The 14468-nt window shown below is 44.6% G+C and overlaps 1 protein-coding gene across 5 annotated transcripts in view; it reads left to right on the top strand.

Moving 5' to 3' along the window:
• Positions 1 to 13559, top strand: part of LOC146557277 (partitioning defective 3 homolog B-like) — a 224139-nt gene extending 210580 nt beyond the window's left edge. For all 5 annotated transcript variants that reach the window (XM_085250599.1, XM_085250598.1, XM_085250597.1 and 2 more), the window contains 3 exons: positions 10629 to 10838; positions 11467 to 11610; positions 11731 to 13559. In XM_085250599.1, coding sequence (XP_085106725.1) covers positions 10629 to 10838; positions 11467 to 11581 — 325 coding nt within the window. In that variant the 3' untranslated portion in view covers positions 11582 to 11610; positions 11731 to 13559. The remainder of the gene's footprint in view (positions 1 to 10628; positions 10839 to 11466; positions 11611 to 11730) is intronic.
• Positions 13560 to 14468: the final 909 nt, after the last annotated feature.

Raw genomic sequence — 14468 nt, 5'->3', positions numbered from 1 at the left:
TCTGTCCTCGTTATTGCTCTCATTAGATTAAAAGAACCAATCAGAATTGTTGTTCAGGTTACTACAGAGACCGTCACTTCCTCATTATAATGATAATTAGATAATTGGTAATTACAAAGCAGATGTTGTACTGTATCTTCCCACGTCTTTCAGCCGTTGTTCCTCGTTTCTTCCTCGTTCCTCCCTTCCACTTCTCATTTTTGTGTTTTCTGACGATGGGGTGAAAAGGACATTGTTGAATATCATTTCCCTCTCCCCAACAAGGAAATGAACGGGGAGTGTCTCTCACTTCTCTTTCTCTCTTTCTGTTTCCCCACCTCTCTTGAGGAGACCTCCCAACGAGGCCCAAGAGTTTCCCAGACCACTTTACAACTGCTGCATAATCCACTCCATTGTCCAGTTGTTTTTCTGTGTTTCTCTGGACTCATCGAGACGCCGCTTGTTTGTTAGCAATGCTGGGAATTCAAAGAAAGACCCTGCCTCTCATAGTGTGCCTCCCCTCCTTCCCCCTCCTGGAGTTTTTTTTCTCTCGTGACCCCTTCTTGTTCCTAACTTGTAGCTTTCCTGACGTGGTCGCTGGTTGGTAAATGCTCTGGTTTTGACTGTAAAATGTTGGGTTATAACCCATAATGTGTTGCAGAACCAGCAGGTGGGTACGACATGAGTATGATGTGCTTTCATTTGTGTACACTTCTGGGGTGACGGAGGAAATATCCCGCTCGGGTCCCAGCTGGTGATGTTTAACAGATTTTGGGGTGTCCTGGGGTCGAGCTGAGGTTAAGTGATGCTGCGCTCGTCGAGTGAAGCTTTTCTTCAGAGTCCGCGTCTTATCTGAGCGAGGTAGCGTCCGTTCTGTGGAGTCAGAGTGTTTCTGCAGTGGTTAATCATTCATCTGTATCATCAGCACATAAAGGCTTTCATATACATTATTATTTACTTCTGTGTTAACAAGAAGATGGACCGCACTTCATAAATTTTTACTGTTGCAGCTGTGAAATGTTAACATCTGGCAACAGTCTGCTGACCATCTGTCGGTCCTGCGCTGCTGGAGGAATTCTCCAGTTTCAAAGTGATGTTAGAAAGTTAAACGATCATTAAAAGTGTTTTCTTCTTCTCTGTTATTTTAACTGCAGCGTGCAGCATTTTGAGTCTGCGTGCGGTTTGAGCTCACGTGAAGTTCTGTGCATCTGAATCTCACATGACCGTACTCGTGTCTGTTCTGACTTTAAAACTGCTCTTCATGCTCCCCGTGGTCCTGCAACGGGCAAAATTCTTCAGCTTGAAACGATTACTTTGCTGAGGGAAACTCAAGATGGGAGATGAAGACAGTTTTGTTTTTCTGAATGGGAAACGGTGTTATCAGTAATGCATTTCATTATGTTTCAGCAAGTGAGCCACTATATTGGCTGTAAGTGGTTATATATACGATCCTGCTATAACTGAATGTCTTTACTTTGAGTGATTTTGGCTAGCGTAGACGGGCACGGCCGTTTCACTGCGAGTGTAATCAGTCTGTCTTTATGGCCGCTACACAGGTGAATATCAAAGAGCGTCCGCAGGCTCGGATCGCACCGTTTAACGTGACTTACGACTTCCAGCTCGGGCTCTCCACGCTCGGGCTGTCATTTCTTCTAATATTACAGCTTGTGAACATGTACATCGTTTCTGTAGGTACAGATGTACTGATATGTGGTAAACAGATCTATTATCATATGTTTTCTGAAATTATTAATGTAAACATCAACAAATTATCACTCGTTTTAAAACTAGGTGCAGAAGTGTCGTTGTTTTTTAAAATATGCTAATAAAGAATCTGATGAAACTGTGACAAAGTATGAAACACATACATGTGTGTTTTCTGCTCAAACTTCTTAGAAAATCATCTGGAGCTTTTTACATCTACAGTAAGATGGTGTTTCTGTGGCACCTGCTTCACAACAAAACAGCCGAGCAGGAAACAGGATAAACCACCGATGAGTTTCATCCGAGTCCACACATCACGAGCGTTTCCGAGTCTGCAGAAGCTCCGAGTCCGAAAGAAAGCGGCCGATGACACGAGGTCTGTCTGCGAGCGTCAGGTGTGAATGACATCATCAGCCGGCTCCATCAGCTCGTCGCACATTTGACTTGTTGATCAGATTCCTCGTCGGAGGAGCCGCCTGCTGTAAATTGTCAGCCTCTTTCGTTCTTGGCTGCAGTTTTGTCGCTCCGTTTCCAAATGGCACGGCCGTATTATGATGGGATGCGAAACACCACTCCAAATCCCCATTGTTCTGCCCTCTCTGTGTTTCCGAGGCAACAGTCTCCTACCATCTGGAAGGCCCTCATCCCTCAGTTCCTCTCATTTTCATCTAATGGCTTTCTCCTCTGTCCTTTTCTCGTCTCATTTCTGTTTCTTTCGCTACTGTTTCTCTTTCTTTGCAAAGACATCTTTTTAAAAACTTTTTGTGCTCTAATTTGATCCCCCCTCTCCCTCCGTCTCTTTTTTCCTCATCCCTTTTTACTTTAAGTGCTTCAGTGTGTTACGGCACTCTTTCACTTGCTCCCTGCTAGCCCTCTTTTTAACCTGCTCTGGCCATTTCTTCTCATTTCATCTGCCTTTTTTATGCCCCCCCTTTTATCAGTTCAGCTAATGAGTACATTTCTTTATGCGCTATCTCACATTCGCAGTCACACGAGGCATATTTCCTAAATCTGTGTGCATACACACATGCACGGGGGAATGTAATCATGTTAGTTTCCTACACTGGCATGTAATTCATGCATGATTTACTGGAGGATTAATCACACTTGACAGAAATTTATTGGCAAAGACAGATCGTAGCCCCTGAAAGGTGCTTAGTTTCATTGAAACATGAAGAAGTGTGTGTGTGTGTGTGTGTGTGTGTGTGTGTGTGTGTGTGTGTGTGTGTGTGTGTGTGTGTGTGTGTGTGGGTCCCATTATTCTCTGCAGATGCTGACCTTCAGCATGCTGGCTCTCTGGAGGGCAGCACTTGTTTCTCCGCCTTAATTCTTTCTTTTTTCTCTTATTCCTAATCACTCCCTCCCCCTCTGCTCTCCTCTCTTACATTTCTTCTCCCCCCTTCTCATTTTCTGCCCCGTTCTTCTGTCCTTTCATGTTTTTTGTCTCAGCTTCATCCATCTGAAAGCCTCAGCCTCTCGTACTTGAAGCCAGCAACTTGTTTTCAACAGTTTTTAGATGTGAGGTCTTTTCTTGTTCTTTTTTAATTTCTTTTGTCTGCTGCTCGACTAAAACTTGGAAAACCTGCCTGTCCTTCATACCTCATTATTTAACAGTTAATGTCTCTCCCTCCCCCTTGCCTCCTGTTTCCTCCCTCCCTCTCCTGTCTGTTGTGGCCCTCTGTGTGCGTCTCTTTGTCTTGTGTTTACGTGGTTTCTTATCCTCTCTGCATTCATCTACCTTTCCTCTGTCCTTTGCTCTTTGCTTCTTCCTCTGCATACAGATGAACATGTGATTCCTCGGCGGTCTCCTCTCTGCCTGTAAACTGTCAGCTGGTACTCTTAACACAAATTTCACTCGAATGCAAGGTCCTCACAGGATATGTGGAATTAGTAGGCAGGTCCTGAAACAAAATAAATCCTTTTCATCTTAGTTGATAAAACGGTCCCCGGTGAAAAAACGTCTTCTTTTTATTTATTTATTTTGCACGTTTTCAGCTCTTTTTTTCAACCTCTTGACTTAAATGTGTTCAGTATTTGCATTCAGCTGCCCTCCGACAACTTGGGTCACTAAACACGGCGACTCGTTCAAAGTGGAGTGCGATTACCTCGGGTGTTCGCATCATTTTCCTCTTTATGCACTGAAACGATGCAACATTTGAATACAAATGCTGGCGGTTGTTTTTGTAATAAGACTCGGCATAAATGATGAAAACACGGCACCAAGTCGAGCTTCGTCTTACTGCAGAAGAGTCTCCTCTGATGGGCGTAAACAGTCTAACACTGCTGCTGCCTTCATATCGTCTGTGTCGATATCTCCATATTAATGCTGATCTGTAGCCACAGGGTGGGGCTCATCATGTCAACCAACTTTAAGCTGGATGAGATTTTGCACAGCTAAACTCTCGTGCTCACCGTCAGCGCAGTGCTTAATTTAGTGTAGTGAGAAAATAACATCAACCAGGTGGATGTGCAGCTTCATGCAGACTTTTAACTCAGCTTACCTTTAATTCTAACAGCTGAGAGGACAGCTGCTCTGCTTAAAGCTGTCATAGAGTTGGTTTGTATTTACGCTACATCACATCTAGGAAGCAGATATGAAATAAGATGACTTTTTGACCTGCTGGTTTTATCTCAAACATGTGTTATAAAACATGTATGTGATGATTTTTAAGACTTTCTGTTTTAGAACCAAGCAGCTGGAAACACTTCAAAGTCATTTGTGGCTGTATGAAGTGTTTTGTCACTTCTGGGTAACCCACCGTTTATAAAACTGTCACTGACCAAGATTATTGTAGTTAACTTAAACTAAACCAGAAACTGAGGCTTTTTGGTTAACTACATTCATTTATTTATTTTAGTTAACTTAAATAAAAATAAAAGCTCAACTTTTGACAATCATGAAGTTTAACTAAAATCATTTGAATTCAAATAAAATAAAACTACAGAGGAAACTAGTCGTTTTAGCATCTGCTAGTTTGGTTACAATGTTACTGATGAGGACGAGACTGAGTCACTGCTTTTAAAAAGTTTTCAACATTTTGTAAAAGAAATAAAACTAATATGAGTTTTATTAAAACTAACTAGTTTAATAAAACTAAACTAAATCGAACATTTTCAAAAAAATAAAAACTGAAAGCAAAATGAAATCAAAACAACACAAAACTGTAGAAACTCTACAATCTGTAGATTAAAACTTACTAAAGATTTTGTGGGTTAGTGATTAGAATGATGTGATCAAGCTCACATGTGGCAGCTTTTAATACTTATCAGTGAAATCGCCTGAAAGCTTTTTGCTCTGTGTCACCCAGACGTGAACCAGCTGGCTGTTAGCTTTAGCAAATGGTGTCACACGTTCCAGTGTTATGTCTATGAACACGGTATGCCCCCTAATCCTGGTTCACAGTACCCTTGCTTAGCCTTTGACCCCATCTTCTAAGTGTTTGGTGGGAACTGATGGAGTGTCATGTGACTTCAAGAGGTCAGAGGTCAAGAGAGGTATAGGAGTCACCCTCAGACCAGCTCAGAGACGTTCACCGGCACAGCTGAACCAACAGCAGGGAAACATATTACGGTGTTACCGGCACAAGTCTCTGTCAGGCTCTCAGCGACTTACCTGCAGCAGTGCGGTTTGCTCACACAGCAGCTTCGTGTGGTCTTAGTCAAACAAAGATGTCTGCCAGTCGCTCTGAACGCTTCCTTCTTTTGCCTAAATATAGTTTAAAGTTTTTCACAGATTTCTCTGCAGCCCCGCCACTGCACACAGTACACCCGGGACCGTATCAGCATCTCGGTGCCTCTATTCCTGGAATAACTAACAATGCATGACAGAAACTCATGATTACATCTCAGGGCCCCACCACAGGTGAAATAATTGGCTTTTGAAGCACTCGTGTGCTTACGTATTTATGCCACAAATGTGTAAAAGCACTTGTTGAGCTAAGTGTGCGGTGACCTTTACTCCCTGTGGATCAGAGTGAGGGGAGGGGCACTGCCTATATGTAAAGGAAACAGAAACCTTAAAGGTTTCAGGATTATCAGGCAGTCAGAGCTTCAGCCGTCATTACGACAGGTGTAACTAACTTTGATTTATTTATAAAAGTTTATATAAGGATAAATATGTAAACACCAGCCTCACTGACTCCTCCCAGTCTCAAACTGGGGAGCTTTCATGTGTAAGGTGGATGTGCCATATTATTTGTTACGGTGAAAAGGCTCCACAGCCAGCACGGTCGCTCTGCAGCTACATTAGCCTTATAATGTAAATATGTAGCTGAGGAAATGCAGCTTTTGGCCTTACAAAGAAGAAGCAGCTGTATAACATGTTTGGGCCACGTTCCCTTCCCACTGGTGGGTAATATACACGTTTAATTCACAATATCTAAACATATTAAAACAGTTTTAAATATTAAATGTTAATTGGCAAAAATAAAACAACTCGAAATCATGTATCTTCCTCCATCGGTCCTCCGATAAACAGGCTTTACTGTCTTTCTCTTGCCTTCCTTAGATAATAAGATATTTCTCCGCCCTTCATTATTTTCCACTTAAGCTTTTATTGCCTCATTGTTTGGACGGCGGCGTCTGTGATTAAAGCTTCGTAATGAAGTATCGCATTAGGAAGATGAAACAAAGTTAAAGTTAGTTTAACTCCGGCAACATTAAACCACGGCAGCTCTGTTTTCGCCGCGACTCACGAAATGACATTACGACAGCAGTCGCAGAACAATTTGAGCTATTAATCTGTTTTATTACCACACTGTCAAAATAGCACGACTCTCATTGACAAAGAATCTGACACTGTTGAATGCAATTTGAAAATATGAAGCGCTTTCCCGGCTTAAAATCTCAAATCACATTCAAGTGGATATCGACACGAAGTGAGGCTTCGGCTCTGTAAAGACTCATAAAGATATAACTGAATTAAAGCTTCGCTAGTTCATTTCCTCCACTTCTCCTTCGCTTACTTTAAATATTACTCTTCGCCTCCCCGCCCGCCTTTATTTATTTTTTACCTCAGCTTCCGTCTGCGACTCCTTGCGTCGAGCCGCTGCCGTTTGTGCTCCGGTGTTCGGTTATATTGAGGCCATCTATCTACGCGGTGGCTGTCATTGGCTCTCAGGAGTTTTTTAATGCGCTGTGACACAAAGCTGCATCTTGTCTCTGTTTTTAAAAGTTGCTGAGAGGCAGGCCTGCGTGATAGATGACTCTGTGCATGTGTGTGCAGCAGCCGAACAGCTGTGAGCAGCCCTTTTAGAAAGAGTCAGTGAAAGCGTGTGTTTATGAGAGAGCGGGGCAGGTGCAGATGACATATAACAAGTCCTTGTTTCCCCTGAAATCCATCAGAAATCTCTTAAATGCCAGGGAATTAGTAAGGATCACATTACTCCCAATTACTGTCAGACACGGAGAGAAATCCTTCCAATTATCCTTTTGAATATGTGACCCGTGTAACTGTGAGCGCGCTATCCACATAACAGCATTAAGGAAGTCATCTCTAAACAGGTATTACATAGTTGAATTTCCCTTCAAACTGAGCGTTCAGCGGCTTCGCTGTTCTGCCTGGAATGTTTTCAATTCCTCGTTTTGGTTTGATGACTCTCTCAATTATGTTAAACTAGTTGTTGCATGAGCCAGGAAGCTGTTCTCATTCATTACATCTGTTTCTCTCATCTGTCTTTCTCTCTCTCACACACACACACACACACACACACACACAGAGACCACCAGCCCCTCGTTTGGTCTTAACTCTTCTCCAGCTGTGTGCCAATTTGCCTCCTCCAGAGTGCGTGGGGTTCGGGAGGGGGGTGATTAGGAGTTACGGGCTGTATTTAAACAGCGCGCCTGTCCTCTTTCGTGTGTTGATGATAAATGTTCTCACTGTGTGCATGTCTACATAAGTGTTTTAGTTCTCATACTGGGTGTGTGTATGCATGCCAGTAACGGGTTCCATCCACATCGCTCCCTAATCCCCAGCTGCCGCGCGGTGCTGACTGGGTTCCTGGAGGGAGAATTCCAAACTTGCCACCGGATTTACAGTGGATTCTCTACAGATTACCACTGGATTTCTGCCCCGTTCCCAATATGGAAACTCTCATAACACACTGGGGATCACAATATTATTTTTCAAGTATTCATTAACTGGTAGCGAATGAATCTTTTATTCAAACGATGCTTTTTTCCTTTATTAAAGCACAAAGAGTGTGTGTGTGTTCAATGTTTTTAAATTTCATTTACAAAACCAATACAAGTAAACCTCAGAAATCCCCGCTCGTGGTTTCCAGTAGCTCCGTCTTCGACTGCTGGAGGAACAAAGGTTTGGAGTCGAGGCGTGAGATAGAAATGTGAGCAGTCAGTTCAGCTGCACAGAGCCATTCGAACCAGTGCGCATTCATAACTGGGACCACTGAGAAGCCACAGAGTTGGAATCAAAGTGTCGGTGGACAGAACAGTCGGGCGCACCGTGACCCTTTATCACTCGCGTGTCATCCACACCGGCGGTCCCCAACCCCCGGGCCTGGTACCGGTCCGTGGGTCGTTTGGCTCGGGTGTGAAATTTGTGGTTTTCAGGGTTTTTATCCTTAACTCGGTTTCCCCGGGTCTTTCCCGTGTTGTAGTTGTTCGTCTTATTCTGAAAGAAATATTTCTGCGTTACCATAGCGACCCGAGAGGAGGATGTTACTCTCAGTGTTGTTGGTGCATTTCAGGACGCTGCTATTAAAGTTACACAATTACACAGTGAATTCATGTTTATTATTATATTTATAAAATCCCACCGTTTGTGTCTCGGTCCTATCATTTTATTTTGTTGTATTTATCCACGACATCTTAAAGGCCGGTCCGTGAAATATTGTCTGGGACCTCTGATCCAGACGACCTGCACTTTTTGTCATTTTAATTGTAACATAAAAAAATTCTTCTCGTCTATCAGGAAACGTTTGAATTTTCTCTCCAGACTGAAATGTGAAGCTGATTTTTCTGTCTGTGTTCAGACAGCGGTACCTTGATTACTCCATGATACTCCTACTTTTTTTTTTGCCGTGCATCGGCACTATTTGCGTAAACCCCGCACCCTCCACCTGTGCTTATTTACTCCATCTTTGTCTTATCACCTCTGCTCCTTTCTGCTTTATCTGATTTTCTCTCTGTGTGCAGGTTTGTTGCAAATAGAAGCTGATAGCTTCTGATAAAAAGTGACACTAAGTTCTCTAATTTGACAGCCTAAAATCTTCCCCCACCCAGCCCTAAATAAGAAAATACCCAGACTACAGTAAAGTGATCATGTAAGCGTGTTGATCACTCCTCATCATCTTAATCTTAGAGATGATGTCTTGTTTTCCAGCTCCTGTTTTGATCCTCATCTCTCGTCTTATCTCTGTTATTCATCTCCCGTACCTTCCTCTTAACTTTGCCCCCCTCCTTATCTCTCTCTTTCCTGCCCTCTTCACCCCCCCATTACCTCTCCACCGCTCTTATCTCTGCCTCTGTGACATTATCATGTCCGGCGGCCAAACGCTAACTGACAGATGGGCTGACTGATACGGGGCACAGGTATACAGGCTCAGGGGTGAACGGCAAGCCCTGCAGCCTGGTGAACTGTGGTCATAAAGAGGGAGAGAGAGACACATGGAGTCAGACAGACACATGGAGTCAGACAGACACATGGACAGACGGCTAGAAGACGGACGTGAAAGAAAGAAGAGCAGACAAAACGGCTGCGGCCATTAAAAGCAGAGAAATCTGAGCCGTCCGGCTGAGACGCTGACCCGGAGCGACGTACGGCGAAGAAGACAGGTGTGTGTGTGTGTGTGTGTGTGTGTGTGTGTGTGTGTGTGTGTAACATGCTAACCATGGAGTCGGGAGGGGCAGAAGATGACATCCCAAACATGAAGGGCATGCAGTTAGTTAGACACTTCCCACTGCTGACCACCCATCCTGACACACACAGCATCAGCATAGAGACCACCATCTGACTCAGTGAGATATATATTTATATGATAAACATGAATACATCATGGATGTCCTGCAGTAGATGGAGAGATGCGTGCAGACAAATGAAAGAGACAGAAAGACGGAGAGATAAAATCTAATACCTCGTAATGTTTGCTATGTGGACAACATGTGTTTGTGTACTCGCTTTCCCCGGCACAGGACATCGATATCTGTTCACGGGACGCGGCTGGGTTACCACAGCTGTGCGTGTGTCTTCGCTTGCGTTAACTGAGCCCTAGCCTACTTAAAACTGTCCCGTGTCACTTATATTCTGTTGCTATGTGATGTTTGGCCGGGATGAGCCGCGAGCTGAGCGCGTGCTTCGCCCTCTCTCTTCTCTGTCGCCTGCAACAAATTGTTTTCAGCAGGTTTTCCTGAATATTTCAGATTCAGTGCGGTAGCTGATGGTAGGCTCTTTGCTAAGGTACGTGAAGGGAGCATCACTCTGACGGCGCTGTGCCAGCGGTTGGTTGATTATTTGTTTTATTGTGAAGGCGCTGGGGCAGAGCGGGAGGTTAACGCTGCGTCTGTGCTCGGGTCTCGTGTTTATTCCTCTGATTATCTTTCATAACACTGTCTGTTCTCTTTGTTCGTGTATTTGTGTTGATTTTACACGAAAACAGCAACAAATGGTCAGGGCTCTTCTTCTGCCACGGCCATCGGAGTCACACAGCAGTGAACTCTGAGCCAACTCCTCCTGTGTTTGGCCGGGTCCGGTTCATTGAGCGACTTCTCAGCAGTTGGAAAAAAGGACGCTTCGTACTATAAACAAGCTCAGTCGTGGAGTTTTCCCCAGAACAAGTTTTTGAACCGTCCAGCCACTGGCTGTGTCTGCCTGATGACTGACCGGTTAAGGATGCAACGTTACCAATGGCAACATCCGGCGGTTTCTTTGCTTCAGTCTGATTGTGCTCTCAAATTTCTTTCTCTTAAATGCATAAAATTCTCTTTTCCAGACGAGGTCCGTTAGATGCAGCTGACTACCCCATGCAGCCATGGTCAGGTCCCTACCCCGGGCCTCCACACGCCCAGCAGGGATACCCCCAGGCACCATCCTACCCCACCTCCCAGTCTGCCCCATCTTACCCCAACTACCCACCTGGTCAGCCATACCCACGGCAAGGAGACCCTCGAGGCATCGACCCTGGCTACTACCCCCACCCTAGGTAATTATACGCAGGAAAGTACCCTCATACCAAGATCTGCATGTGTACTGTACGTACCGCTATGATGCTGTTGTGCTGGTTTTGTGATTCCAGTGCAGCGTACCTGGACGAGGGGGCGGAGCTCTAGATTATGAGCTGTTGCCTGCTAAACTAAAACTAGAGCTCAGACTTCTCAGGCTGCCTGTTAGTCCAAATAGTCACAACGAAAGCCAAATTATTTGACAGATAACCACATTAAAGACACCAACAGCCTTCAGTAGACGGCTGCTAGCTACAGCTGCCTCCATCGGCATCCACCGGTCACTCAAAGCAGCTACGCCCTTAAACTTAAGCCTTAATACGTTTAAACAAAACATCACCTGCACACCTGTCAGGGAAATTAGCCAGAGAGGCCCAAACCTTTATTAGTGTGACTGACGTCCGTGCACAGCCTCAAGTGGCCGATCGCGGGAACTGCAGTTTTGGGGTTCAGCACCGATCATATTGCAGATTTGATCATCGTTCAGCTTACTGCCTCTCATCTTCATCTTCATCTCTCTTTTTAAGTATGTCTTCCCTCTCGCCTGACTCTTCCTTCTTTTCCATGTCGGAGTATTTTGCTGTTCTTTGATCCAAGGTTGTTTTCTAGCTCTCAGCAGAGAGGGCCCCTGCGGCAGGATGTGCCCCCATCTCCCACCCCGCCTCTTCGGGGACTGCGGTACGACACGATGACACGTGGAACTGGGGGTGGGGGTTACAGGTAGGGCCGATTTGTGGATGGAGACCATTTCAGGTAAATGCTGAGCTCTAAAATGCTTCTTCCTGCATAAATAATGAATAAAATTCTGCCGCTGTACTCGAGCAATCCGGCACAGCCCTCTGTAACTTTAAGAATATGTTTGATTGGATACAGGCACCGGTGGGAGCTCGGTACAGACCAGCGTGGCTTTACTCGGGAGGGAGGAGGACAGCAACAGCAAACAAACCCAAAGCAGAAGACGGCGTGACTGCAACTGTGCAGACACATCGAGTCCTGACATGACAATAAGCACAAAGTCACGTCTTCATAGACGCAGTTTTCCTGCGTTCAGCTCTCCACTGAAGCAGAGTTAAAACCTCATAATGCGATGATCCGAATCCCCGTCAGTATCAAACTGTGTGTGTGCTGGTAGGAGTGTACGGTAAGGTAAAGGAGGTTAATTACAGAGTAGAGGATGCGTAATGTCTTGTTGTTTGAAGTCATTTAAATTGCTTTGAATCTTCGGAGAGTTTAAAATGAGCATGTTTTTACTTTTCACTGTACTCTGATTAAGTTGTATCTTGTAAGAATCTGTCAGGGCTGCAGAGGTAATTGGATCCATTTAAATTAAGCTCACATTCACAGCCGCTGCTGCAGCAGGATAAAGGACAATATCCACGAATGCAAGCTAAAGTAACGCACTAACACTGACTGTAGATGCAGGTTCATGCAGATATGAATAACTCTTTATTATGTTTGTGTAATGAAACCGTATTTATTCTCGAGATCCGACCGTTCACGTGGGCAAAGATGGGACTGCAGCGCCTCCGCTCTTCCAAAACATTCCTCCTTTCCTCTCTTAGTAATGGCTGCACATTACAGCGCTCCAATCAGCACTCTGGAACGCTTTATTCCTCCAGATAAACAAAAACACTCCTTTAGAGGCCGGCCGATGTCTGAAGTGACCAATCAGGGATCATGCCACTAATACCAGCAGATTTCATCCTCATGAGTAATCTGATCATATCCTGTGTTATCAAAAAGAGTTATTGATACGTGTGAATCACACTGAGCAGCACTATACGAATGATCTGTCCTCGCTGTTCGGTGCAGGACGAGGCGGAGCCCACGTCTGCTCCGTGGTTCGCTCCGCGTTTGTTTGACCCTGTTGCTGCGTTTCGAAGCAGCTTAAGAAGTACGAAATATCTTATTTTAGCAGAACTGGAAATTATCTATGGATGGTCGCTTTATTTAAAAAGACCTCCACGTGAATGTATGATGAGCTTACGTTTTACAGACACGTCCACCTGTGTGGAGTGATTTGATTTTCCGACATCCTGCAAGAAGCTCCGGAAAAGGCAGGATGACAATAACACAGTCGGGGTAATCAAGGTAACCAGGTGTTCCACAGGTGGAGCTGTTTTCATTCTGCCTTCTTTTAACGCGTCTCTGATGTGTTGGAGCTGTTTGAGCTGCTTTTCCACCCCGCCGAGTAAACCGGACAGAGAGGATTTTCTTTTTTGGGCAGCTTTTTGCAGAGCGGGGATAGAGGTCGCTTTCACTGTTACTCTGCACCGTGCGCTCTGCTTTGGATTTGAAGGACGGTTCAGTGACCCGACGGTGTAGGCATCACTGCTCGAACATGAAGTGAGCTTCAGAGTGCTGTCAGTGCCGCACCATAATGCAGATCCATTTTGCCACTTAGCAAAAGTTAAGTGTGACTAAGAGTTAAAGCCTTGCATAACATCTGTGTTTCACACCACAAAGCTCAGCAGTATTACTTTCAATGGAGATTAAATGTCTAAAATGACATCTCGGTATCGGGCGGACTGCGGTTCTCTCAGTGTGGCCGAGGCTGGAGGTCCGCCAACCTGAATGTTGAGATTAATGCAAAAGAATGTAACATGTAGATTTTATCAGAAAGGTTTTTGTGTATCAAGAGTTGGATAAAGGGAGGTTAAGGAAAGGTAGAGAAAGATGTGAGAACAGGTAGAAAAGAAAAAGAGGGAAATAAAGAGAGAAATGTCAGGGATGTGTAATATTTCAGAATAAATATGAAAAGGAAACGGTTGAGGAAATGGTCCGAGAGGTAAATGCAGTGCAATTTGTGCAGCATTAGTTGTGCTGTAGGAGTGAATGTAGTGACTTTGTGAAGTTTTCATAATTATTTCTCCTTTTGTGTTGTCACGTTTCACCAGTGTGAAAACCAGACTTGCAAATCAAGTAATAAAGCACATTTTCAGAGCCTGATGAACAAATCACCTGCCAGGTTTAGAGCAGAAACACTGAAACAACTCGCGTCCCCTCGGATCGCTTTCTCCTCGCTGATGATGATGATGTTACAGAGTGAGCAGCACCTGAGAAAATGATCCTTCTGAGAACATGTGAAGGATTTTCATGCCAAACATGTCAGGAGTCTCCCCGCTGTGTGTACCTGGATGCTGGGTCAGCGCCTGGAGAAGCTTTTAAACAGTATTTGAAAAACGTGACGCGTTGCATGAAGGCGTATCTGTTTCAATACACAGTTTTCACGTATGTAACTTTTCACAAGCATTTATTTTTACGTTTCTCTTTTTAATGCTAGTTGATGATGTTGAATCGGACCAGAGCCACGGGATGTTTGGCTTTCGTTGCCACGGGTACGCTGCAGAGCTTCGATCGCTTTTTTCCTCCTCGTGTCGTTTAAACTGCACGAGCAGTTTTAAACTCTGCGCAGCGTGGCTGACGCGTCGAGCATCCTGCAGGGCTCTTTGGTCTTTAGCAAGTTGCACAAGTTGAAGGTACTCGCTAGAATCTTCTGTACGAAGGGTTTCTGCTACTCCTGCTTCTCCTTTTAAAGAGATGTAGAAGGAACCAACTAATAACCTCTGTTACCTAGAAGTATAACATGCTTTATCACAACGCTCGAATAT

Source organism: Mchenga conophoros, linkage group LG16 (genome assembly GCF_057382185.1).
Source record: "Mchenga conophoros isolate Kocher_MC1m ecotype Shallow Benthic linkage group LG16, M_conophoros_male_GT1.1, whole genome shotgun sequence".
Lineage (NCBI taxonomy): Eukaryota > Metazoa > Chordata > Actinopteri > Cichliformes > Cichlidae > Mchenga > Mchenga conophoros.
This window is presented reverse-complemented; position numbering and strand designations above follow the sequence as displayed.